The sequence below is a fragment of the Rhizoctonia solani genome, chromosome 16 (genome assembly GCF_016906535.1).
Source record: "Rhizoctonia solani chromosome 16, complete sequence".
Taxonomy (NCBI): domain Eukaryota; kingdom Fungi; phylum Basidiomycota; class Agaricomycetes; order Cantharellales; family Ceratobasidiaceae; genus Rhizoctonia; species Rhizoctonia solani.
In genome coordinates this window covers 3076614-3103125 of record NC_057385.1, presented here as the reverse complement: position 1 = coordinate 3103125, position 26512 = coordinate 3076614, and the positions used below count along the sequence as shown (strand labels likewise).

The window sequence follows — 26512 nt, the reverse complement described above, 5'->3', positions numbered from 1 at the left end:
TAATGTTTAAAATGAATGAGAATAGTGTAACACACACGGCCGAGTCGTCTGGCTCAAGTGGCGCATGATCAATCGGTCTGGATTACGAGCCATAGAGAAATCACGAACATGCATATGCGGGGTAAATAATAAGATCACTGACGGTCACTATTCTATTTCCACCGCACCCATCGGAACCATTCCAACTTATTCAACTGGGGGAGATCCCAAAACCATGGGGATGTTATGCCGTATACGAAGACTAGTACCCAAAGCCCCATACCCATGTCCATGCCGACTTTTTCTCGATTTTTTTTTTCCGGAAAAACAGGGCGCACCGCAAAGGCCTGTACCTGTTCACGAAGCGAGGGTAATGCTATGAAGCATCATATACGCAAGGTGGCAACCATATTACGCCCTGACGGAAACCGCTCGTCCGCGTCGTGCAAACACTTTGAGAAAAAATCCTAGACGTCGTATTTGGGACTAGTGCAACCAGATGAGGATCAAGTTGGGTGACGAACCAATAGTAATCAACACACGGACTTATGCGCGTTTGTTCGGGATGTTCCTTGAACCCATGTCATCTATCCCGAATCTATGCCCGCCTAGGTTTCCCCACAGCATGTATCTTGGCGGAAGTATGCCGGATATCTCCAGAGCTGAAAGCCTTTGTCGCCTCGCCTGCCCCAAGAAGCCTCCCTCCCCTCCGTACCAACAAAGAGAATTCGGCTCAAGAGTCCGGATAACTCGCTCTCGAGTGACAATGTCCTGAAATGAAGGCGGCGCTTAGATCAGGCATGCATTTGTCATAGATAAGCTATCCTATATTCCAGGGATTAGGGATGTGCAAACGCACACATACACACACGACGATGTAATACGCGGCTAAATGACACATAGGGGTCTACCACATTTTTTCGACGCGTATAAAGATGCCAGATATGGAGGGACGAGTGATGTCCCGCGAGTCGAGAATTGTGGTGTTCGTATTGCCTATGCTAGCGCCACCAACTGTGGGGTAACTGGACAAGATCTACCATAGATGAGGATGAAATAGCCTGCGGTGATCGTCCCTAGGATCGTGGGAGATGGAATAAACGGGTATATATATAGGCATTTTATACCATTACTCATGTACCACACGGGTGCCTAAATGACTCGTAAATTTCCAATCGACAAAAGCTTAAAATCCAAATTACCAAGGGGAGGGCAATGGGTTACGCTCAAACTCGTGGTGCAGGATTTTGTGTTCGTCGCGTGTGCTCCTGTTTCCAGCTGCAGAGATGCCTCGATGGGCTGGTACATGCCTGGGCCATTGGTTCGGTTTGGACCGACGGGGTGCAGAGCGGAACCTTGTTTGATCGATCCTGCGCCTTGAACTAGCCAATGCCGATGTCGTACTATAATTGGATAGATAGCCAGACATTATGTATTTATCTAGCCAATACACACACGTTCCCAAGATAGACTTTAACATTATTCTGTGTGTCGCTTACCGCGTGTTGCTCTTCACACACACACTTGCTTTACTCTCCACCACCACCACCACCACCTATCATCGGAAAGGAATTCAAACGGCTTTTCATTCCGATTTCAGTGGTATCGATACAAACACTGATCCAAGGTATGGATCTACCAGAGAAAGGCGCCCATTGCTCCCTAGATTCATGCAAGATCTTTGACCTGTGCCGATCACATGTCCCGCATGCGAGCAGCAATTTTGCAAGACGCACGCTTCAAGGGATGCACATGTGTGCACAGCACAAGTGGCCGCTCCTTCAACAACGTCATCGAGCAAACGAGCCGAGTGTCAGGTCGAGCAGTGTGATCGTCCTGGGCTAGTTTCATTCAAACAAAACGAAGACAACAATTGCAAGGAATGGAGCTGCGATACGTGTCGTGGGGTATACTGCGTCGAGTGAGTGAGAAACGAGTCGAAGAAAAAAAGGGGGGGTGGCTTAGGAACACTTGGCTCATTTGGGGGAACGGCATGGGGCTAGGCACCGGCACACGGACGCGCACAAGTGCGTACCTATTCCGACTGGAGAGCCCACGACGGACAAGAAATCCGAGGCCCAAGCGTTACTGAACAAACTATTCCCAAATGTCAAATCACAAGCCGGGACTTCTCGTTCAGCGGTAAAGAAGACAACTGACCCGGCCAAGGTGGCTAAATTACGCGCAATTGAGCTCATGAGGATGAAGCACAAGGCCGTGGCTGGAGATCCTCGGTCGAGCGCACAACCTAAAGACAAGGTTCATCTCAAGGTGGTGTGGGGTACAAGCGAAAAAGTAGTGTGGTTTGTCAAGGTACGGAATGAAATGGAAAGGTTTGTTTACGTTCTAATCCCGAGTGCGTGCATAGACGGTGGTAACAGGACGCGCGGTGGACCTCGCGGCGCGAATCTGCAGTGTATCTCGAGAAGATGGACGAGGGGTAAGTGGTTCTGGTGCGACTTGTTAATCAGTCGAGTGATCCCTCGGGCCCTGGTTTATTAGATGGTGTTTGTACTTGGGGATGAAACTGATGGGCCGCTGAAAAATGAAGTGGAATTGGGAGCACAGGTAGAAGATGGGGATACGGTGTGGCTGGCAAAGATGTAATAAGAAGCGCTATATGGGTTTTGCCTCGCATTTTAGGCTAGGGTGGCACTTTGGCAGTATTCGGTTCAGTGGATCAACGGGAGCAGAGCAAGTGGAAATTCGCGTGTGCAAAAAAGAGACGGGTAGTGGTAGAGTGGTATGGCAAGTGTAATCGCAGCTTATGGGGGATATCGGGCCGGAGAGAATAGTCACGGAAACGAGACATCGGGGGTGAGAGGGCAATAGGGCGTGGTGAGGCATCGAGGCTGGAATAGGGGCTGTTATGCGGGTGGGGGTTGGTGTTTCCAGCGAGGCAGAGGAAATGTCATCGAGCCAAGGGATTGGGTTGATCGGCTGGTTTCTGGGAGAATCTAGGGTCAAACCCTTAATCAGGGATTCCCGGACTCAATCCAGCACTGCGTTATAACCCCCGGGGCTGGTGAGGACTCTCCCACTGCACTGACGTCGAGGACACTGTGATTGCGCTTGGTGCACACTGAGCGACTGGATAGCTATCTGTTCTTGTTGCGACTGCGCCTACTGCTGCCCTGGGCGCCTAAACTAGTTGCGGAGTTGGTTAGTATTGTTGTTTGTTGCAATTGCACGGTATCCGGCGCCCCAGTGTTGGCCGTATCGTATCAGCGTGACAAGAGTAATTGGATATAATGCCATCTCGACACGGCTCTGTCCACTCTCTCAACTCGCCGCCGACACACTCGCTGCTGTATACAAGGAGCGAGATGGAGATGCTTGGGTCCCAGCACCCGTCTCTGACTAATCTGGACTCGATCGAGCGCTACGACATGTACGATGGCCAGCCCCCTTCCACCGCTGCGAGCACTTTCAGCGATCCCTCAACGGTCCGTCCGAAGCGCAAGCAAGTCAAGAACGCATGTTCCGCCTGCCAGCGCGCCTGTAAGCGCTGTGATGTCGGCCGCCCCTGTGAGCGCTGCATCAAGTACGGCATGGCCGAGTCCTGCCGTGACTCTCAGCGCAAGGAGCGCAAGAAGGGGTCAGTCATACACACCCACTGCTTTGTCATCCGCTCATTCATCCTTTCTCTCTCCAGTATCAAGCGTGGTCCATACAAGAAGCGAGATGGTGAATATCATATTTTCTCCGAGTCGACACCACACCACTCATTTCTTTCTAGGCATGATCAACGAGCTCCAACGCATGTCTCCAAAGCGCATCTCCCGAGTCAATAGCTCGGCGAGGTCGACTTGTCTGCGACAAATCTCATTCAGATCGATGTCGAACCTCTTCCGCTCCAACAACAACAGCCCAAACCGCATCTGCCCAGGTACAGGTACAACAGCTCCCTGCAAGGTCCAACCATTATGCGTATCAACCTCGGCCATCATGTCCCAGAACACACACACCACCCCTCTCCCTCGCTGGTAACCACCATTCCATACCCCCAATCTGAACCCCCAATCCTCCTCGAGCTACCACCAATCCGAGGAGCAGTATTATCACCGTTATGACCAACTGGCGCATGCATCCGCACGTCCGGCCCATTACCGCATCAGCGAGAGTCCCTCCCAGCCCACTCACCACCAGGACTATTCGCGCCACGCCCAGCCTATCCAGGACTACAATCGGTCTCCCATGTCCACCTTGCAGTACCCATCCCCAGACCAGTCCCCACCTCGTGAGCGCCAATACGCGAATTCTGTCTATCACGATAATTCATCTCGGCACTCTATGGCTCAGCCCGTCCATCACGATCACTCTTATCAATCTCAATCGGACCAAATCCCGCACGACCATGAATCTCACGACCCGCGCGGCATCGACTCGTACTACGCCACCCACCAGCATCACCACCAGCATCAACAGCAGAGCCGGGCAGCGTATTCGTCCGAAGGCCACATGCCCGATGTACATCAGCAGCAACAAGATCAGCCGCAGCAACAGCAGTCGTATTACCAGAGCTACAACGCGTATCAGCAGTCGTCCACGAGCTATGGTTCTTCTCACTCGCAGCAACACAACAGCAGCAACAGCAGTATGGGTATTCACAGAACCATGTGTCTCAGCAGCAGGACATGGCCCAGGGCCAGGCCGAGACGGGATACTCTCAGCATCTCAACTACTCGCCTGGATCGTCGTCGATCAATACATACCCAACACAGCCCCACCAGCACATAAATGAAACCAACATTCAGCTACAGTATTCATCTATGCGCTCGCCCATGAAGATGCTCCATCGAGGGAGCATTGACGCGACGGCTGGTATGGTGGCGCATCCTCACCACCACCCACACCACTCACAGCAGCACCACACCCACCACCAACACCAACACCACTCGCAGCATGCTGGCAACGTGCAAGTCCAATCCAATTGAATCGCGTCGATTCTCTCTTGTTAGGTTTGCTTCGTTTCGGTTCAGTTCAAATAGTAGTTTGGGCGCTGCTTGGTGAGCTGAATATATCCCGATGTAGGGTCAGCTGAGTCGGTTGTGCATGCCAAAAAATTTTGCGGCCCTTTTTTGCCACTTATGTTAAAACCGAGTTCCCAGAACTGTATTTTTCTGCGTTCCCCCCTTGAATATCCTCCCTCCTCCTCTCTGTTCGATTATTAAATTAGCCTCGAGTGTTATTCACGATTCTGTCCTCATTTGACATGTTTTTTTTCTTTCTACCCGCAACTTGTACACTATCGCATTGAGTCTTTTCCCTTGTTCTTCCTCTTTCCCTTTTATGTAGTACGTATGTCATATGGTGACGCACCTCACTTGTTAGCGTGTGTGATGAATATGCCTGTGTTTATGCGTACAACGGTTCAAGCAAACATCCGGGTGTGATCGCACTCAGTTACTGTAAAATAACACTACCAGCCAATCGGTATTCATCTATCCCATTCAATACTTCCACATCGAGGCTAACCGCTTTCTTCTCCCCTCCCTCCTCGGAAACATGGTCGATGCACACCTTTCGACCAAATTCGTAACGCAATCCAGACCCGCCCGGTCTTGGGGAACGGGCGGGTTGGGCCCGATCGTTAAGATTTGGCCCCGATACGAGACAAAAACAAACACTCGGGTATTATGCGGTAGCTTTGTGTGGGTCTAGGGGGAAAAAGTGGGAAAAGTGTTATCTAATCGGGATAATACCCGGATTACTTCCCACAGACACGCCAACAGGGCCGGGATTTTGAGGGCTGGGGTAGACCTGGGGGAGATGCATATATTCTGATTAGTGGCGCGCAACCTAGTCCTGGGCGATATGGCCATTTCTTTTCGTTTCTCCCTTCGATGGTCGATGTGCAAAACGGGGTTTGCCACCCGATGCAGCCGATTGGGATGGCTGTACATACACATGTACACAAGGTGGTTTGTCCGATTTGGTCTGGATGCACGTATTGTATTGTACTATACGTACACATGTGGGGGATGTGCCTCTTTCTCTTTCCTTCGAATTCCACGAGTGGGGCGTTGCACTGTATTTGGTTCGCTTCACTTACAATTGCCCTCTCCCTCCCCTCCCTTCCCTCTCCCTTTCTTTGTGTTATGTCTTGCGGGCATCAAATCGTCTGAACGTGTTTGAGCACACAATGACAAAGTACATTGTACCGTGCAACGCCGCCACCATCCCCTCCTCCCACTCGGGCAACTTATGATCTTGATTTCGTTCCGAGCAGGTTTCCCCTCCTTGCCGTTTTGTAACTATAGAATCACCCAGAGATCGCAGCCTGGCGATGCAATCGATGTTTGTTGATAGGAGATAACAAAACGCATGTACGATGTATTGGTGCTGTTCTATTCTACAAACGGTCCTTCCCAGGTGAGATCGGGTGTAACCTAAAGCTTGGCTTATCCCAAGTGAGAGAGATAAACTTATTTAGTCTTTTTCTTTTCTTTTTTTGTTTGCACTTGACCGTGACCCTCTGCCTCGGTTGAGAGTGCTCGTATACTCATGGCCATCAGCCTCGATTGGTCTAGTGGCGCATAGGTCTCTCAAACCTCTTTTGGTGTTGACTCTCTTCGACTGCATTACGGCAAATGTAGACCCTGGGCCGAAAAGGAGGGGGTATCCCGCTCGCTCATGGCTGTGACACTTTGCCCATTTCTCTCTCTGGTGTATTTTCCTTTCTATTTTATTTTATTTTTTGCGCCACGCGTGTTTCGGGTACTTGCAAAAAGGAAAAAGGGTCGATGTACATGCGACTCGCAATTTGGGCTGTGTGTGCGCGCACGCACGCCCAACTAGCTTTGCGACGTTCTCTAGTTTAGCCCGTTGCACGCCAAATCCCTTTATCCCTTTATCCCCCGCGTCTGCTCCGATCCCGATCACGTATCGAAGGAATTTAAAAGATTTCTTCTTGGGATTTTGGCACACGTATGTTACTTTAGCATTACTTTATTTTTATTTTTACTTTGATGGAGTCCCTTGGTGACGCACTAGATCCCTAGTTCAGTTGTGGTTGAAATCTCGCTGGAATATTAATTTCATTTTCCCTGGATTTATTGCTGTCACTTAGTTCGTGTATAACACCCTGCCCTATTGAAAAAAAGGAGGCTTGATTGACGTGGAATGGGCGCGGAAGGCACATGGTTCGCATTTCTCGGTTCTGGTCATTAATTCATCCAAGCTACTAGCGATAGGGACAACGCGCGCAACTCGAACGGAAACTGAACGCAACCGAGTCCACGATCATACTTGCACTCGGGTCGGTTTTTCGACAAGAGGACTAGTACTCCCCTCCCCAAAAATGTGGCCCAGAGCGAGAACAACTCGTTTGTGAGAAAAGGGGTTAGACCAAAGCCCTTCCCCCCTCGAGATCTATTTCCGAGCGAGTGTCACTGATACATTGAGGGGGGTTTCTTGTCTTGTGTCCTTTCGGAACTAGGGCACGCTCGTTTTTTTTTTTTTGTGTCTGTGTGAGTCTGGATCGATCAGTTCAGTTCGTTTTCGAGTGAATTCCGGTCCAATTCACGAGTTACGCTCTTTACCCGATGTGCTGCAGAATGATGGTCATAGCAGAGGCCCCAAGTGAAATTAGGGCGCATGATGTACCATGATGTTCATGGGTCTTTAGGTAGTGGCATAGACGCCCGCTTTTCAAACATCCTCGGGGCACACTGACCTCGCAATTTGCCAACAGGCTGGAATCAACGGATGACGAGCAGACATCTCGTGTGGCTTGTGTGCGCCGAGGACTGAATGTTTTCACCCAATCAGATCTTGAACTTGAATGTATGCGTGTAAAAATACTGCCTCGTCTATTTGTGGTAATCGATCCGAAAATAATGATTAATATTCACCCGAAAAATGTCTATGGAACAACTTCATTAAGGTTTCATATAAGATTTACGACGGATTCGATTGCTCCGAAAGATAATGAACTTCTGCGCAGTTGCGTAACCGGGTGGCCGCCTGTTCGGCCGTAAGATCTCGTTGAGGCTCTCCCATGAGTTCGAAACTAAGTCATGTAGTGTAAGAAGGTTATCGGATGACCGAGACGAAGAGGTAGCTCACCCTACTAGGAACTTTCGAACACTTGCGCTCCGAAGAAGGGGTGGCGAGAAGTGGAAGTGCATGTGTGCAATCTCGTGCTCATCCTCCTCTGGCACATGTCCGTTCCCGTTTGTGTTTCCGTTCGAATGGGAATGGGCTCCGTTGGTGCCATTAACACCGTTGGTCATCGGTGCATGAGCACGAGGCACGGGACGCTGGTGTAACCCCATCGAGTACGCAAACGACGTAAGGAACAAATTGTCATACTTGACCGAGATCGTGGACAAGATCTCGGCCAGTTCGCGATGTTCGGTAGGTGTGAGATCTGAGAGGGACGAGATGTGCCGCGAGTGTGGGAGGACTAAATGTATCCGAGCCGGAAGTTTCGTTGAAAACGGGCAAGTCAGTAAAACGTCCAGTGGCTTCGACGACAGCGATTTATCCGAGGATGATACACATAATAGTGCAAAGGGAAGGATAGTTCATAATCAGACAGAGCAAGATTGACTTACGCAATATTTCGAACGGCCATACTGCCCAGAAGGGTACAAGTGCGACCCAGGTGCCATTCTTAGTCACCACACGGCTATTGTCTGCTGGAGCCCCATGGACCTCGAAGTGAGCGTATTCACACAGCAAACAGGGTTTTCCGCCAGGTCCCTTTGGTGCGGCCGATGTCAGATCTGCTGGAGACGAAGAAGGATGTGTTCCATCTGCGTATTGACGCATGGAGGCGAGCTCCCCAGCGGGGACCTGAGGAATTGTTGATAGCGACCAAACCTGGCCGTGTGGATGAGGATTGGAGCATCCCATCATGGAGCCTTTGTTCTGGATATACATTTGTTGGTACGTGTTCAGGCTAGGATCTAGGCGCTGGCCAGGCTCACCTCAAATATTTGTACGTAGTTGATCCCTTTTTCGCGACCTCTCTGTTCGTATACTGTTGTCCATTCCTCAATCACGCGCTCAATATCCGGAATAGATAGTCTCGCAAGAGTGAGATCGTGGCGTGGGTGGAAGACCAAGACGTCACAGCGGCCTTGAACGGGTTGGGTCGCGAGCAGAGGGTGTGGCGCTGGGGGAGGTAGGGGTGCGGGCGGACCCAATAACGCTGGGAAGTCATTGGGGAAGGCATAGGTGTGCTCGTATTTCTCATTGACATCTCCGTTGGAGCGCTTGTTGCCAGGGCACAGGTAGCACTGCGGATCATAGTGTGGTAGAGATTGAGTCGAAGGTGGCTCTGTTTGGCCTTGCCAAGGACGTTTGGTCCGATGAGGCGACACGAGAACATGCTCATTGGTCAGTGGGTTGTCTAATTATAGTAAATTAGTATGCAAAAATAGTGCTTCGATATAGATCCAATGCTTACATCGCCGGTGGGGGTGGGTAGTCGGGTCAAAGTCCATGGTGTGAGGAGGAACTGTGACGGTCTCCAACATGAGTCTCACGAAAATAGAAGTTGTACACGCGTTTGATCAAATTACTCGAAAAGTCAGGGAGCGGTGTCCAGGCGGGATGGCGGGAAAGTGGGAGGGACAGACCGAATAGTCTAAAGTACAAGAGGGATACAAAGTATTTCGAGCTAACTACTCACCTACGATAGAGTTTTATACCAACCGTGTGATAGTGTGGGGCGAGGGTTATCTTACCATCCGGTCGTCATAAACTGGAATATAAAATGGAATGGGTACGGGAATTGACCTAGGCGAATTCCCGTATGGTCGGCCCGTATACATTCTGACCCCTTCTTGCTGCAAATTCATTTGCCAACCATATGTGCAACCGGAGATTCTCTCCATTTCGACACTCACGTCCGTCGGAGCTACGATACTGCATAAATTTTGTCTGACGTGCTTTGGGGATGTCGGCGTTGGTGGGCAATAGCTGCCCCGTCCTTATCTCAACTTTTTCTGATCCTACAGGATTTCATATTCAGGCTAGAGGTTCACCCACAAACGTGCGACAAACATACGGGGTTGAGAGGGGGGATGATGTCACACGGCAGTCGGGACCACAATGATGAAAACCGAGGCGCCCAAATTTAGACATCCCATTTGTAAGAAGAGACGACAGAACAAAAAGAAGAGACAACAAACGAGCGCGAAAGCACGCAAGAAGTCTCGCCAACGCACTTCGGACATCGGGAGCTGGGAAGACCAAAAGTTACCGGACTTACCCAATATCGCTCCAAATATATTGATTTCGTCCGATGCCTGAAGGAGCATGCCGAGTAAGCCGCTTATGGATGCGCATACTCCACGCGTCAGCCCAACGTCTCTTAGGCCAGAGTTCTTGACACAGGCTTGCGTTTCTCTGAATGTCAGATCAGTGCCTGCATAATTAAAAGAAGGGGTAAAATGTTTAAGTTTTTCCGAGACTATCGCTTGCCACTGGACCATGTGCAATATCTCTCTATGCGAAAACCACTGCATGTCGCATAGCTCGGGCCTGTCAAAGTTATGTGAAGCACACGACAGTACTGTGCTATACTCTCTAATAAGTTTTTTTAATGCTACAATAAAGTTCGACTCACCATGGATGATCCATTTGGGTAAATTGCTCATCAAACGTGCGACTGTTGAAATTTACAGTGTATCATTCATCTGTGCTGTACTGGAATGTAGTGAACACGCAGGAGAGGCAGACAATTCAGGTATTCCTTTTGGCTTGTTATATATGTATACTATATCCGAGTGAGTAAATGTACACAGATCTTAAAGTACAAGGTATATCATGACCAATGTTCTGAGGTTGAGTGCTGGTCGCATAACATAACCACTTACTGAGCATACACTTTCCTAACTCGGTTCAGTCCTCCGACCAACTCTGAAGAATGGCTTGTTCCCATTCTTCCCATTCTTCCCTTCTGCTAGCCTTGAAGTCTCTTCTTGGCCATCGCCAAGAGCCAATGCTCGTTCGAAAACATCCCATTTTATACAGTTTCCGTCCATCAGCTCGGGCCGGTCAACATCCGGCGATACCGAAGACTGACTGATGACTGTCCCCTGCGCGCTGGCAAGATTGTATTTCCCTTGTCGCGTACGAGTCAGTGTCACAACGTGGGCTGCAGTACCTAGAGCTATTCCAATGTCATGGACGATGCTCCGAACATAGGTCCCCGAAGAGACGACCATCCGCAAAACGAAAGCGGGTGGCCTATCCGTGTCAGCTTGATCCCCTGCGGCAGTTGGAGGTGTGGTTTGTCGAAGTGCATTCACAACCGCGGATTGCTCTTCGGATGGGTGAGCATCGGCTTCAGCTTTGAGGACAAGCTCTTTTACTTGGTTCATTGAATTACGTTGTTCTTCGGTTATCTCCTTTTCGGGGAATTTGTAATGATGTCCCTCTGTATCGTCTGAAGATTGTGCAGCAGGGATCCAGCGCTCTAGCACTAGTTCGTATACAGTGCACGATCGAGCTTCAATTGGTCGAGGAAGAGGTTTGTTTTCGCGAGCATATTCGTATAAAGGCTTCCCATCCATCTTCAAAGCAGAAAAGCTATATAAACATGGGGGTTAGTGCGGTTATGAAGAATGACCACATCAACTTACATAGGCGGCATTTGTTTTATGTCTCCTCTGAATCGGCTCAAGACCTTTTCCACGTCCTCTTGCGTAAGATGGGCATATGGTAATGTGCGAACTATGGCGCCGTTGCTGTCGTAGCTATCTGTTTCGCATCCTAATAATGCGGTGGTGGAGTATTCCTGTGTACCAGTCTGAGGCTGAAAGCTGTAATAGCAAAATTGTGCATACTTTAGTACATTCAAGAAATTGACTCAGAGATTTAGTCCCTTTGTTTACTCCAAGAACTGGTGGACATAAGGATAAGTCTGGTGATCACGGAACCATTCGAAGCCTACCTAGTACACCGTCTGCCAACGGGTCCAGTGTACCCCCTTGTCCTAGTTTGGGGCGGTCTGAAGGTTTACTCATCCGGCCGCTCTTAAATTTTCCTCTCCTCTTTTTTTGCTTCTCTTTTTCTGCTAAAGCCTTTTGGTATTCTTCTTGGTCAACTAACAGGCGAGATCTAGCCAACAGAGGTTTGAGACGATCTAGGATTGACATGGAGGTTGGGCCAGACGGCTTCACGATAGCAAACAGGCCATCGAGTGGAAGTGAACTGGTCGACACTTTAGGCATAACAGTCTGCAGCAGGAATTTGCAAGTGATAGATGTAACTTGGACCAAAATTAATCGAATTGCGGTTTTATTCACGTGATTCTTGTGACATAATATTAGCAATTGTGAGAACGCTGACGCATACGGCCACTAACATCCTACGCCTACCAACCGCCACTTCTGCACCCTTTATTATAGTAATGTCTGTACCCATCCGCATACGTCACCCGAAAGGTGATTCAAATATTGTCCGCCGCTGGAGAATTTCGATACTTATGTTTATGATAGGTGTCTCTACCCTTCAGGTTGACCTTAACTCGGATTCAGCAACCGTACTCTCATTGCAGCAGAGTATTCACGAGTTGAGCGATCTCCTTCCGTCCCAACAAGAGTGTGATTTATTCTCCCAAGATCTACCGGATGCATCACTAATATATTCCCATAGTAAAGTCTGGGTATCCACCTAAAGCACTTACCTTGATACCCGAGCTACCATTATCATCCCTTGGGCTCCAAAGAGGCGACCAGATTACAGTCACAGCAAAGCCTGGCAGTGTGTCTGCTACTACTGGACCATCGGTTCCTACAGCACCGGTTTCTGCGCCACGGCCTCCAGCGTCTGTTCAGACACCTAAAGCGAGCACGGGTTCTACCAACGATGGATTTGTTGAGACAGATGTAGGAACACTGGTTCATCGTGTAAGTGTATAAAGATGTTCATGGAGCCCCACTGAAACATTGTCCACAGGTTGTCCCGGACGATAACTCCTGTCTATTTTCGTCTGTTGCGATTGTTTTCGGGCAGGACATAACGGCAGCTCGGAAAATGAGGTCCGGTATGTACGAACGGTGCTCCGGGGATCCTTTATAAAACATTTGATAGTCGTGGTCGATGTTATCAAGAACGATCCAGAGGCATATCCGGACGTTGTTTTGGGGTAAATGCACTGTTCAAATTGGCACTTTGACTTGATATGAACCTAGGGTTACGGTCTAGACAATCTAGGGAATCTTACATGGCCGCAATCTCCAAAGATTCTACCTGGGGGGGAGCAATTGGTATAGCCCATTTTTATATAAAAGGAAAAAGTTTGAACACTTATCAATGTTGCTTACAGAACTTTCCATATTTTCGGATTATTTCCGCACTGAAATCGACAGCTACGATGTAGAAACAGGTCGCTGCGATAGGTTTGGAGAAGGAAAATACGACAATAGGTGAGCGATTGAATTGGATTACGAACATAGTTCGTCGGTGCTAATTCGTGCTGAATAGATGTGTGTTAATGTACTCTGGTATTCACTACGATGCCGTGTCTCTCGCTCCGACTCGAGATGCTCCTCCAGATTTTCATACTACCGTCTTTCCAGTAGATGGGTCCGATAACATATCTCAAGCTGCCTCAAAACTCGCATCCCAATTACGAGCGTCGCGTAAGTTTACCAACACAAGCACTTTCGACTTGAAGTGTGAAGTGAGTTTCATACGTCAACGATATCTCTGATAGACTACTCATCATGATTTAGATTTGTGGTCAAGGCCTCAAGGGGGAAAAAGAGGCTCGTGCTCACGCTGCTCAAACTGGGCATACATCGTTTGGCGAATACTAAAAGTCATGTTATCAGCAAAAGTTGATTGAATAAGTATACTTGGTTGGGAGTGATCTATATATGTGGATGTTTGTTTTTAATGTGGTGGATCGCGAGCACTGATAAGTTATCCAATGAACATCAAATGTGTGCCTAGTATGGGCCACGGGTCCTTTTAACATAGCCATCCCTATTCGATTAAATGTGAGATATAATTGAAGAAACATACCCAGTATGATCTGGCATGGAAGACTGCCTTGCCCTTAAGTCGGTAGTCCTCACCTCTGACACCTCCAACGAATCGTATACATCATAGGTTACACTCTTATCTGAGAGTTGTCCAAATGTCGTTCAGCTGCGGAATACTGTAGACAGTGATCATGATATTGACACCATCACTTCGCAGGGCATCGAATGAACATTTGATGATAGTTACAACACGTAACGTATATTTACTCGAAAGGTAATATCGTAGTTTGATCGTTGCGCCAGAGATAACCACGTGGCTACACTTTCTCCTTCGCCCTGCCACAAGGAGAAGCTGCTCTATCTAACCCATGCTTTAGTCGATGGGAGCTTGTATTGGCACAGAAAAATTTCACAAAACAATATAAATCATAATTAAATCTGACTGGATTCCGACATGGCTGAATCCGAAGACAGCCAGCCAGGTAAGTGCTGCAGAAGTTGAAGCGATTTACCCTTCCTAATCCTAAAATACGAGAATACATCAAATGTGCTCGGATAGATGAAGGGGACACCCCGGAAGCCAACTATAGATTTGTAAGTCGGAGCCTTTTAGGAGAGTTGTGATTGGCACATTTTCTTCCGCCCATGGTCCATAGGTATACGAGGTCAAAGTAAGCTTATTACACACTAATAGTGCCCTCGAAGCAATATGCTTACTACCAAAGCTAGTGGATCGGGCTACCAGATGATCCTCGTCATAATGGGTGAGATTTCATTTAAGTGGGTATGATTGATTATTGAACTTAATACCAACAGGTGGATAAATGATGATGATTTCCAAGTCGATCAATATACAAAGGCTTTTGTAGAAAACTTCTGGAAGGCAAGGCCCCAACCGACCCCCGAATCGAAGCCCGACGAAGAGGGCTGCTATGGCCTTGGTGCAAGGTTTGAAGCTTCCGAGAGCTACATAGGTGAGACAACGCAGATATAAAATGTCGAAGTTCAGGAATTGACTATCATTCAGGACGGCAAGTGAGGGTGCGTGCGGCCCTTGGACTTCCCGAAACGCGTTCACGTCCCCAAATGGCTCCCACCTCTGCAAAAAAACGGAGGCGGAGTCTGTCGTCCGAGAGTAGCGCCGCTGCCGAGCGTGTCAATCGTAGACGTGAAGAAATACCACCGGCTGGAGAGGGATATGATCCTATTCCTTCTCTAGAAATTGGCGCCCCCCGGCCAATGCTACGACCTATTGTAGGGTCAGTGCTAAGTTTCAAGAAGGGAAAGGTTGTTGTCCTCGATAGGTACAGAAAGGTCCTCGAGGCTCGGCGGTTTCGCGCTCGGGGTGGTCTATTCTTACAACAGCATCTCCGGAAGGAACGTGAGGAGCGTTTGGCAATGGCCAAGAAGAAGGCAGAAGAGGCGCAGAAAGCTGCTGAAGAGGAGGCAAGAAAGGTCGCAGAAGAGCTGGCAGAGGCTGAAGGGGCCGCACGAGCTGCCGAGGAAGCACGTGTTATCGAGGATAATGCTCGACTTGAAGAAGAAAAGTTGATTAAGGCCGCTCGAGCAGCAGAATGGGGCATTCGACGATCGGAGCCTCCAAAGCCTCCCTCACCACCTCCATTGAAGGTTCTTTTAGGCCCGTCGCTTGAGGATAATGACTTGCCGGATTTCGAAGACGACGTCGATCCAACCGATGTACAAGTCACGGTGTGAGTTGAGTTGACTTGTATAGCCACTACCTTCACTAGATCTACACAACAGGCCACCAACCAACTTATTTGGTGCCCCCAATTCTCTACTTTTAGATCCAGACGATACAAAAGTATTCACAAAGAAAAAAGCGTAGGTTTTTTCTTGGCTTATGATGAACATATCAATAAGTTTACTTGATACAGAGATCCTTTCTATTGGGCAAAGAAATTAGCAGAAGAACGCAGACAAAAGGAGTAAGCTGTAAGCCATAAATGGCTGGATGGAAACTTACTAGGTCACATGCGATTTTAGGTTACGATCCCGTCACCCTATACTCAAACTCGAAGTTAACGAAGCTTCAGTTGAGGTGTTTATGAAGGATATTGTCAACGAATCGTCCCGGCCCCCGAACGCTCCCGGCGTTTCCATAACTGCAGGGTCTATTATCGACACAAGCTCAACTCAAGAACATGTAGAAGATGTGATCACAGGCATCGAAAAGGGTTGGGTTCCTTCGGGATCTATTGCCCGGCTCGCTCCTGTCGATAAGGCATGCTGGGCTGTCCTTGAGGTACTGGCGCTTCAAATGTTCGTGGACGGTAAGGTTAGTGGATGCCAACTTTCCTAACCAAGCGAAATTATGGAACATAAGCACAGGTTATTGTAAGTAGCGAGAACGATCAAGGTTGGATACCGGTAATATTCGTATCTGAAGAAGAAGGAGTATTCGGTTTGCTCAGCTCATCCAAACAACTGGCTAACTATAAGTCCACGCTCCTGATCACAATGGTCAAAGCTTCAAGTTAAATTTTACGACTCATCGTCGGTGTATAATAGCGAACAATGTCGCAACACGCATCCTGAAAAGAGAAGGCGTGAACAACGGAATAGGCCGGTGATACTTCTCAATGAGCTCGGTCCTTGCGACTTCGGGGGACCAACTAGCACTACTACCCATCAATAAATTTACCATACCTAACTACATGATTTGCTCACCAAAGATAGCCGAAGGAGAAGTAATAGCTTAGCGATCACATTCAGTCTCGAAACATCAATTTCGCACGATCCATCGCCTGCAAATTGCTGCTGGCGATAACCGGCCTCCCGAGCGGGTATATCGGGGAACTCTCGACCATACTCGAACCCGGAAGGCAGAGGTGATGGCGTGATACAACAGCCCGCGGATTAAACACCAATGTATGCGCCTCGATATATAATCGCCGTTCGATCTAAACACTAACATCCAAACTCTCTTATTAGTTTGCATCACTACTCACATTCAATCTATCCTCATCCTTCCCCTTCTGAACATGATCCTCGCTCGAGCTGCCCTTTCCTCTGGGATCATATTCCCTCTCTATTTCTATCCCTTTGAAGGTTGCACAACCTGGACAAAAGCTATCTCGGCGTGAGTGGTAGTTCATTTAGTGACCCATTTTTTAGGTTTACCATATTAATATGGCACTTATCTCCTTACTCAAATAGTGCTACTACGCATCCCAACCTTCCTTTCTACTTTATTGTCAACCCCAATAGCGGCCCGGGTGGTTTGTACACTCAACCTGATGCTAATTATCAAGCCTGCATCCCCAAGCTCAGAGCGAGCGCAAACGTCAAACTCATCGGATACATCCGCACAGACTACGGCCGAATAGCAAAATCGACAGTCCAGGCAGAGGTTGACACATATGCTCAGTGGAGCTCGGCTTATAAGCTAGACGGGATCTTTTTTGACGAAGTCCTGGCCCAGACCAGCGCTCGAACCATTTACTCAGATTACACTAGCTATGCAAAATCGAAAATTCCAAATGCCTTTGTATGCACACCCCATCATTCCGTTGTAAATCCCTCTGACTGAGCTACTTAGGTTTCTCTCAACCCCGGCACAAAGCCCGACGATACAGAGTTTTACAAATTCGCAGACCAGATTTTAAGCGCAGAAAAGTATTTCACGGAGTTCAGGTTGGTCATTACCATCTCCGCCATTCATCCTACATGACCCACGATTTTTTCACTCACTAGTTCAGACACTTATACCATTGGTCCATCGACTCCCGCTTCGAAGCAGGCCATCATCCTAACCGATAGCCCGTCCACTGTTCCCACGAGTACGATCAACAAAATAATCAAGACCGACAAGATCGGCGCTTTGTACATAACCAACGACACCCAAGCAGATGGTCAGAACCCCTATGATAGCTTTCCTTCGTATTGGACGAGCTTTGTCGACGCTGTGCAAACTGCAGCGTCTTGAATATGCTGACCGAGGGATTTAGGCGGATTTTTTCATTGCACGTCTGAGAATTGTTTACATCTTTTGTGTTCACTAGAGTAATAAAATGTTATGTAGCTTCTGCATATACACGCATGACCTCATACGTTTTCCTTCGTTGACGACCTTCACGGCAAAGAAGTTGCGAAATAACGTTAAGCGCCAGGGGAACCTATGACGTATGTACCCAGCGCGAATCTATTTTTACGATATACGACGTCAGCATATAGCTCATGTTTGTCTAGTCTCTGGGCGAAATAAAAAGCAAGGAGCCAGGCATTAGCCTCATCATCGCCCAGCTCACTCCAATGTTCCGACGAAACGCTGCTCCTGCTCGCGAGAAACCGGCCGGCCATCCTGGCGCGGGAGATGGCTATGGCCGTCGCGCCTTTTCGTTTGGTCGGTGGTTAAGGCTATATGGTGTTGATTTGATTACTGGCTGCTATGGGAGGTAAGAATAGAACGTTTCCCGCGCAATTCTATTTTAATAGTGACACCTATTTTCAGCTATCGGTCTTGGCGTCTACTGGGCAAAGCCAGCACCAAGCAGGTCGTTCCCCGTCTATCATGATTCCGGTGAAATTGTCTACGTAAGTGTGTGCTGCTACGTGACCTGTCGAACATGGTCCTAAATTTTACAAACTGCAGCCTCAATTCGCGTATCCTCTTCGAAAGGAGATCATTCCCATCTGGCTCGCAGCTCTCATCGCCTTTATCGTCCCGTTCTTCTTTTTCTGCTTATTCCAAGCACGTCGTCGAAGCATTGAAGACTTGCTATGCACAACTATGGGACTTCTCATGTCTCTCAGTAAGTGTACCGGCTACCAGGCTATATGCGCCACTCACCCCAAATCATTGCATCCAGTCACAGCCGCCGTCTTCCAAGTATTTATCAAATGGTTGATTGGTGGTCTAAGACCTCATTTCCTCGCCGTTGCAAGCCCAATGTCCCTACCTCTGGTGCCCAACACGGCAACGGCTTCGAGATGATCATGTACGATCGTAGTGTGTGTACCGGAGACGAGAAAGAAATCAATGATTCGCTCGAGTCGATGCCATCAGGTCATTCAACCGCCGGCTTTGCGGGGCTTATTTACCTGGCCTTGTACCTTAATGCTCAACTCAAGGTTATGAGTGCCCATAGCCCCGCATACTGGAAGATGGTTCTGTTCTTTGCGCCTGTTCTCGGCGCGGTGCTCATTGCTGGCGCGCTCACTATTGACGAATGTAAGCACCACCCCCCCCCTTTTTTTCAAATCCAAAGTCCAAACTAACACGCTTCGCATAGTCCACAACTGGTACGACGTTGTTGCTGGAGGAATAATTGGCACATCCTGCGCCATCGTCGCCTTCCGAATGACATTCGCTTCAGTCTGGGACTTCCGCTTAACCACATCCGTCTTCCACGCACGACTTCTCTATTCATGAGGCGTCCCTATGCTGATTCGGACGGTAGCATGGGACCGTCGTTTGATTACTCAATGGGGACTGCGACTGAGATGTTGCCATTTACTCGTGAAGGTGGCTGGGGCTGGGATGCATCTGAAGGTGTGAATGGAGCACCGTTTGATGCTGCCAATTCATCCGGGGCAAAGGGCGCTGCTCGCGGGATGGGCATGAACAATGGTAATGGCCACTATGGAGGAGGGGCTCTAGGAAGGGCGGAAGCTGGACATTCGGACGCACGTGTCTAATGTCCACTGGAAGAAAGCTCTTGAATTAATGATAACTAATAAGGACATCAATGTCTTGCTTGAACAAACTGTATTCTTAGTACCGGTCCCAATTGCATGTTGTATTATTCCCTTTAAATCAGAAGACTAATCATGAATCCACGTGGTCTCGTCTGTATTCAACATTATAAATTGAACTACCTGAACCCGTCTACTATCTATGTACTGTAATTCTGTTAAACATAATTTACAACATGAACGAAACGAAGAAGATCTGATAACGAAAAGAAAAGAACCCCAGCAAGAGTAATAACTAGACCCCAATCAATGACTGATATACTGAAAGGTGAATGTGACTTCTGGTAGTCCCACTTCAGCACGCAACAAATCGTCGTGGTTATTTTTCAACTCTGGGTTAGTATAGTGATTCCACCTAAGATGATCATGAGCTTCGAATTAAAGTGGTGTAAAGAAAAAAAATTGCGCACGTGTTTCCGTCACCATAAAGCATCGCAGGTGCTTTCATAAATTGCTTTCCATTCTTGCAGCGTTTGCACTTGTACGTTTCGTGCGTCTCGCAAAGTGTGCTCTCCCGAAGTTCAAACAATTTGCGCAATTCGTCACCAGAAAAGTGTCGTTCGGTATCTTCCTTTTCGTCGACAACGCAAGAGGACAAGGCCTGTTTCGAAGCTTGGCGCTGGAAGATTTTCTCCTCGATAGTACCAGTGGAGACGAATCGGTACACGAAACCTTTTCGCCATCTAGTCAAAAAATTGCTACACGATGAGCTGATAATAAGCTTACATTCTTTCTTTTGCCCATCACGCCATACACGAGCAAGGGCTTGTTGGTCAGAGGCCGGGTTCCAATCTAGCAACACGCATGAGACACTTGCGTGCTTATAATCATACGAAACACTCACCAGGGTCGAACAAAATAAGTCGGTTGGCACCAATCAAGTTGATACCACATCCACCAGCCTTACTACTCAGCAAGAACACAAATTCCTTTCCTTCCGGATCGTTGAATCTATCAACGAGTTTCTGTCGTTTGGCAACACTCAGAGTGCCGTCTAGCCGAATACACCCGTAGCTATAGGTCACGTTGAGCCCAGTCCAGTGTACTAAGCGATGAGTAAGAAAAATCATACCTTTTGCTTCGGCAAAGTTTCTCGAACAGGTCCATAGTTTGAGTATAGTTACTGATGAGCACAATTTTGTCGTTTGTCTCGCGACGGATTCGGTCCAAGAATCTTGATGCGGCAGATGGTTAGGCGATTGAAAGAGAATGGGTTGGACGTCCCACTTACCGCTCGAGTACAACAAACTTGCCACCGAGTGAGCAGTCAGGGGTCATGTTTCCACCTCCTCGCCCACCTGCGCTAAGCATCCCAGCATTATAGCCAGGAGGTAAGATATCTTCGCTACCAGCAATATCATTGGGAAGGTCTAGGAGTGCGGGATGGTTGCAAAGCTTTTTTAGTTGGCCAATAGCCTTGAGAGGCTGAGATCCTACACCCCTTAGCAATTTCTTGACTTCGGGCGAAGTAATAAAGTGTCGATATAGAGCCAACTGAAGCGGTGAGAGTGCACAGAAAACGACTTGCTCGTATTTCACCGGGACTGTGAGACCGTTAGTTCACATAATTCACACAACCCAATAGCTACTCACGATATTTGGACAAAAGGTCGTTTGTCCTGCGAATGATAAACGGCTGAACACGTCCGCTGAGCTCTCGTAATTTCGCAATACTGGCTTCCTTCTCCTTGTCCGTTGCGTCCGCATCACGACCTCTAATAATCGCATTTTCAAAGTTCTTTCGGAACTCGTTCTTGGTACCGAGGTAGTCCTTGTTGGCAAAGTTGAGCAGAGAAAAGTACTCGGAGAGATCATTCTGTTAAAGAATGAGTGATGTTCCTTGCATGTATGAGTGACACCAACTTGAATGGGAGTTCCAGATAGAATTACTCGCGCTTGCAATTCAATTCGTTGAGGGTCTTGAACGTCAAGTTCTCTACCAGGATATAAGTATAAACTCGTGTAACTAGGTAACAATACTGACCCGAGTTCTTCAAACGGTGACCTTCATCACAAAGCATTAGTCCGATTTCACACCCAGCGAGTTCCTCGCAGAGAGTTCGCAAAGTCTCATAGGATACAATCATGACTGCGCAAAAATCGATAAGGGCTACACGCTCAGGAATGTATAAGATGTACCAACCGGGTAAAGTAACATGCCTACCCTTGGCCTGAACCCATCGCCGTACATTCGCAATGAGATCGGCCTTGGTGCCCGTTCCATCGATCGCAAATGTTTTAGGCGCAGAGTCTCCGAGCCATTTGACTAAAAACCTGATAAATTAAAGAGCGCCACTAAAGCTTGAACAAAACTTACCCAACTCGTTTGCCCAATTCTTGACCAAACTAGCGGGGCAGGCAATGATGCACTTTTCGATGGTACCTTTGCCCGCGCCTCGGGGAGACTGCTTGAGCAGGGTCCACATGAGAGTGATACATTGCAGTGTTTTGCCAAGACCCATCTCGTCTGCCATGATGCACCCATACTGGTTGTCTACGGTCATTCCAGTGGTACATCGATACAAAAACTAAGTGACAGATCCATCAGCAACACGCCAACCGGATTTACAGTAAACACACCTTGACACCCTCGATTTGATGCGGTCGAAGAATCTTCCCGAGCTTGGGATCGATGACCACTGGGACCTTGGGCGCCACAGTGGCTTGCGCCTCTTTGCCGCCCCCGAGGAGCTCCTTTAGACTCTTATGAGGATTGTACAAGTTGGCAGCACCGGCGTCCATAGCTGCCTTTTCCTTTTCTTCTCTGGCTTTGGCAGCTGCCTCGAGCTTCTCCCGCTCCTTTCGCTCCTCGTCCGTCTCGCGTGTATCAATCGTCGGATCAAACAGTACGATCGCATGGTCGGCCATGGGGTCATGCAGTGGCCTTGGAGGAATCTTGACCGCAGGTCGGATACCAAGCGCCACATTGGTCATGACCGCAGGAACAACGTTACCAGACTTGTCAGTGATGCTCGGGAGGGAGAATCGGCCGGTGATGGGCTTGGGAGGACCGAACGTCGGGAACAATTTGTTAATGTTCACGGCACTGGTGTTCCCCTCATCTTGATAAGAGTCGTCGGCGGATTTCTTTTTCTTTTTCTTGCCTTTTCCACCCGAATCCGACTCCGAGTCGCTTCCGTCTTCCTTGTACACCACTCGTTTTCGCTTTCGCTGCGGTTGGGGGCGGGCAACAGGCATTGCGGGCGCAGGACTCTTGAATGGTTTGACCAGTACTTGAGGATTGCTGAAGAGAGACACCGTCTTTGGCGATGTACATGGCAGCGATGTGGAGGAATGGAGCAAGTCGTGGCGGAGTCGCGATCGCTCCATTTACTAAGCCATTATTTGGGCAGCGCGACCAAGTCACGTGACTGTGCCATGATTACTCATGACTCACCAGCACACTCATTTGTCGAAACTGATTTCCGAAGCTGTACAGTGTGGTTCGACCGAGGTTCATGTTAACGATTGAGACAAAACCTTAAATGTTTGCTGCTTGCCATCAGACACAAATTGTAATGATTCTACCAGCATATTTACTACAGATAGCAGCCAAATCTCAGTCAGTTCAAACGCCACCCAGATGTGAGGATGAGAAAAGGGGCAGGCAAATGGAAAAAAACAACGCCCACACAACAGACCAGTCAGAAGTGTGCTTTTCATATGTGCAGGGAAGGGATGGGTGAGATTGAAACAGACGAGTTGGCACTAAGAGAAAAAAAGTACTGGGAAAACCATTGCCAACCGTGGCAAGTGAAGAGAGAAGGGGACCGTAGAACCATAGAGGAATGAACACAGGAATAAAGCAAGTGAGAACAGAAAATAACGAGAAGAAAAGAACATGCCAGGGTATAAAGAAATAACCCAGGGCATCACACCAAAACACGGTCAAGGGAACTAAATGAAGGTCTTCTGGCACATGAAAGGGGGCACCAGGTTGGACGATAATATAGGAACCCTCGAAAGCGAAGGCGCGGGGTCGAGATATATGGTAGGACGAAACAGTACAAGGACCGTGTTGGAGCGGATTTTGGGGGGTCAGTCCGCTTCGTACACTCGGAAACTAGGCGTCGATTACATCAGTACACAGGAACACCCCTGCTGAGGTGGTGCATATGGATCTTCTCCCTTTCCCACTGGCCCCCATACAGAAGGAACCTGATCGAGGCGTCAATATAAAATTTGTGCAGATGAGCAAACTGACGTACCAGGTGGTCCTTGGTCGTCTTGCAGTATCGAATTAGACTAAAAGTAGATGGCTATGTCAGCATCTGGACATAGCGATCAACGATAGGACTCTAGGCGCCGGACAACCGTTACGGAGCACAGCCAACGCCACAGACGGTGGCAAGTGTCTCACGGGCTTGAGAAACTTGCACTCAAGATGAATGTGACGATTGGACGAGATGGATGGGGATATGTGTATATTCGGCGAAATGCCAACTCACCTCGCACCAGCCTCGCTCACACGCAGTCGTGGTCGAGCCAAATCCTCTTTTAAGCGCTGGTTGTGCTCGATGACGCGCCTAAGCTTGAGCTCGGCCATAGACTGCTTTGCGTTGCGGGCGTTCATTGTGTAGATAGGACTGAAAAACGACTAGTAAACCAGGTGGAGATGAGATGTCGTCTGGGAGCGTTCGCAGGGACCAATCCAGGCACTAAGTGTAACGTGTATACGACGTTTTGGCTATGTTCAACAGTGCAAAAACCGGCCTTTGCTGGTCTATTATATAGAACAAGGGGCAAATCAGCATTGGCAACCGACAAAACACACAAACGTTGGCAAATTGCTAGTTATTCAACATGGCCTCAGCACTCACCAGACAGCTGTCTACGACGCAGGCAGTGTACAAGTGTACTCGACTGGATTCAGAGAGGTGGAAATCGACACCGGCGGTGGGAGGGGGGTGGAGACAAAGCGTAGAACGCTGCAACACCGATTGCAAATCGCACAGACCCCGACCGAGATCAGCCCCTGGCAGCTTACTTGCATCCGGCCAGGGAGTTCCACGGAGCCTGAGTCAGCGGTATTGGTTATTCACGTGACTAACTGGTCCTCGTGTGTGCTTTCCTGGCTAGGCTAGTCGCCTTGGAGACTTTGACGGCAGTTGCTGTGCGCCTGTTTCGCGTCTTTATAAGATGACTGTCTTTGGCCTTGGAGTCTTCATTCTCTCTTCCTCCTTCATCCCCATACGAGCAGGGTGAGTCTCTTTTGCGCAATACCAATTCCAGTCTCAGCCTCATTAATGCATTCATGATCGCTGACTTTTTGTTTCCCTTGGCGCTTGTCGTGCCGTAATCTATATAATCGCTGTTGTTCGTCACAACCGACCCGCTCTCGTGCTACCACGACCACACGACAGTCTCGATAGCCTTTGCTTTTTAGTCGCACTAAATTATCACTCCGAGTTGACCTCGTCTCAGCATATATCTTTGAAAGCTTATCACTCTCAAGTCTAATTCAAGATGCGTTTCTCCGTTGCTGCCTTTGTTGCTGCCTTTGTGCCTGCCCTTGTCTCGGTCAGTTTAGCTCGCTTGCAATTGAGCCCGTCACTAACATGACTAATAGGCTGCCAACATCACTGTCATTGTTGGTGGTAATGGCGCCCTCACGTACACTCCGGCGAACATTACGGCTGCTGTCGGTGACTTTGTCGAGTTTGAATTGTAAGTGGCTATGGATTGCTAAATTTGGTCTCTTACTAATTAAATTAAATAGCCGTGACAAGAACCACACCGTCACTCAGTCTACCTTTGCCGATCCATGCACTCAATTCAAGAATGCTACGACTGGTGAACTCGGCTTGAACTCGGGGTACCAAGCTGTTGCGGCCGGTGCCACCCAGTCCCCGTCTGGACCATCCAAATCGCCGAGACCTCTCCGATCTGGATGTTCTGTCTCCAGGGCAAGCACTGCGCAAACGGCATGGTCTTCTCCATCAACGCCAACGAGAGCAGCGACAAGTCCTTTGCAGCATACAAGGCCCGCGCTGAGGCCACGCTCACTACCGGCAACGGTACGACTGGCAACACACCCAACAATACCAATGCTGCTGTCCCTTCACGTGCGGCATTTGCTCCTGCCTCGCTTGCTCTCGTTGCGGCTGCTGCAGTCTTTGCTCTTTAATTTGAAGTAAACACTGAGTTTCCTGGTGGAATGTTTCTTTGTTTCTTCTTAGACTTTGTTTGTGTTTTTGCTTTCATGATTTTGTGATGATCTCCGTGTGCGACTTGATGTCAATCAATAATGGCTATTTCCTGCACGTTCACCCTTATTCGGGATTAGACCTTAATAAACATGCCGGGAGAGATCTCGACGCATCCCAATGTGTGGTCCTTGACCTTGAAGATCGACACATCTCGGCTGTTTCTATCGACAGTTCCTGTCAATGCCGTTAGGTCTAGACAGGCTTTCGTTAACTCCCGAACTCGTTCCACCTCCTAAGACTACACAATGGTAGCGTCAATAAATAGATGATCAATATATTTAGTAGGTGGCAAATTTCGGTTAACGAATCTGGAATTAGATTACAACAAACTAGGAAATATGCGCATACATATCATCGTCAGCCGCTTATATACCGAGTATCAATACTACGGTCCCCAAAAGTGCGGATAACCCAACCTTCCACGCAGAGCTCTCCAAAGATCGGCAGAAGGAGATCAGAGTGGCAAAATTCGAGTATCAAGCGTTGGGGTTCTACCCGAAGTTTGCAGGCAAGGACGTGTGTTTGGATATGTGCATAATTCGCACGTAGGCAAAATAATGGGTTGACTTTGGACAGATGAGACTCTGACAAGTTAAATTGCACTTCCATTTTAGCCGATCAAATCGGGAGTTTATACGTGGAATGGGTGGACATGTG

At 48.5% G+C, this 26512-nt stretch overlaps 9 protein-coding genes across 9 annotated transcripts; 5 read left to right on the top strand and 4 right to left on the bottom strand.

The window, feature by feature from the left end:
- Window positions 1–1861: 1861 nt before the first annotated feature.
- Window positions 1862–2586, top strand: RhiXN_02261 (Zinc finger protein; the record flags this gene model as incomplete). Its single annotated transcript, XM_043322080.1, has 4 exons — window positions 1862–1900; window positions 1945–2292; window positions 2348–2419; window positions 2482–2586. 4 exons carry the CDS (start codon window positions 1862–1864, stop codon window positions 2584–2586), a joined length of 564 nt encoding a protein of 187 aa, XP_043187903.1.
- A 644-nt stretch (window positions 2587–3230) lies between these two features.
- Window positions 3231–4916, top strand: RhiXN_02260 (transcriptional regulatory protein; the record flags this gene model as incomplete). Its single annotated transcript, XM_043322079.1, has 7 exons — window positions 3231–3577; window positions 3635–3666; window positions 3719–3765; window positions 3813–4034; window positions 4098–4219; window positions 4282–4427; window positions 4480–4916. 7 exons carry the CDS (start codon window positions 3231–3233, stop codon window positions 4914–4916), a joined length of 1353 nt encoding a protein of 450 aa, XP_043187902.1.
- Window positions 4917–7881: 2965 nt separating this feature from the next.
- On the bottom strand, window positions 7882–9434 carry RhiXN_02259 (UDP-glucose-hexose-1-phosphateuridylyltransferase; the record flags this gene model as incomplete). The annotated part of the gene is made up of 5 exons (XM_043322078.1): window positions 7882–7993; window positions 8050–8389; window positions 8541–8856; window positions 8916–9340; window positions 9398–9434. 5 exons carry the CDS (start codon window positions 9432–9434, stop codon window positions 7882–7884), a joined length of 1230 nt encoding a protein of 409 aa, XP_043187901.1.
- Window positions 9435–10826: 1392 nt separating this feature from the next.
- On the bottom strand, window positions 10827–12170 carry RhiXN_02258 (pseudouridine synthase; the record flags this gene model as incomplete). The annotated part of the gene is made up of 4 exons (XM_043322077.1): window positions 10827–11526; window positions 11580–11752; window positions 11832–11839; window positions 11891–12170. 4 exons carry the CDS (start codon window positions 12168–12170, stop codon window positions 10827–10829), a joined length of 1161 nt encoding a protein of 386 aa, XP_043187900.1.
- A 179-nt stretch (window positions 12171–12349) lies between these two features.
- RhiXN_02257 (OTU-like cysteine protease) lies at window positions 12350–13760 on the top strand (the record flags this gene model as incomplete). Its single annotated transcript, XM_043322076.1, has 9 exons — window positions 12350–12383; window positions 12438–12542; window positions 12595–12848; window positions 12898–12985; window positions 13033–13087; window positions 13147–13208; window positions 13268–13367; window positions 13426–13624; window positions 13677–13760. The coding sequence occupies 9 exons, from the start codon at window positions 12350–12352 to the stop codon at window positions 13758–13760; spliced, it is 981 nt and encodes a 326-aa protein (XP_043187899.1).
- Window positions 13761–14382: 622 nt separating this feature from the next.
- On the top strand, window positions 14383–19589 carry RhiXN_02256 (spherulin-4; the record flags this gene model as incomplete). The annotated part of the gene is made up of 21 exons (XM_043322075.1): window positions 14383–14410; window positions 14464–14522; window positions 14585–14599; window positions 14658–14692; window positions 14745–14902; window positions 14956–15640; window positions 15693–15773; window positions 15827–15877; window positions 15936–16222; window positions 16884–17031; window positions 17109–17439; window positions 17491–17585; window positions 17646–17870; window positions 18038–18074; window positions 18141–18294; window positions 18403–18485; window positions 18544–18703; window positions 18761–18780; window positions 18837–19122; window positions 19184–19193; window positions 19268–19589. The coding sequence occupies 21 exons, from the start codon at window positions 14383–14385 to the stop codon at window positions 19587–19589; spliced, it is 3270 nt and encodes a 1089-aa protein (XP_043187898.1).
- Window positions 19590–19892: 303 nt separating this feature from the next.
- Window positions 19893–22844, bottom strand: RhiXN_02255 (DNA repair and recombination protein RAD54; the record flags this gene model as incomplete). The annotated part of the gene is made up of 12 exons (XM_043322074.1): window positions 19893–20001; window positions 20057–20318; window positions 20373–20438; window positions 20491–20660; window positions 20719–20820; window positions 20878–21190; window positions 21240–21462; window positions 21510–21580; window positions 21631–21735; window positions 21790–21912; window positions 21964–22174; window positions 22227–22844. The coding sequence occupies 12 exons, from the start codon at window positions 22842–22844 to the stop codon at window positions 19893–19895; spliced, it is 2373 nt and encodes a 790-aa protein (XP_043187897.1).
- An 840-nt stretch (window positions 22845–23684) lies between these two features.
- Window positions 23685–24219, bottom strand: RhiXN_02254 (guanine nucleotide-binding protein subunit gamma; the record flags this gene model as incomplete). Its single annotated transcript, XM_043322073.1, has 4 exons — window positions 23685–23709; window positions 23743–23804; window positions 23855–23891; window positions 24095–24219. The coding sequence occupies 4 exons, from the start codon at window positions 24217–24219 to the stop codon at window positions 23685–23687; spliced, it is 249 nt and encodes an 82-aa protein (XP_043187896.1).
- An 893-nt stretch (window positions 24220–25112) lies between these two features.
- Window positions 25113–25773, top strand: RhiXN_02253 (uncharacterized protein; the record flags this gene model as incomplete). Its single annotated transcript, XM_043322072.1, has 4 exons — window positions 25113–25166; window positions 25216–25313; window positions 25366–25439; window positions 25493–25773. The coding sequence occupies 4 exons, from the start codon at window positions 25113–25115 to the stop codon at window positions 25771–25773; spliced, it is 507 nt and encodes a 168-aa protein (XP_043187895.1).
- Between the last annotated feature and the right edge of the window lie 739 nt (window positions 25774–26512).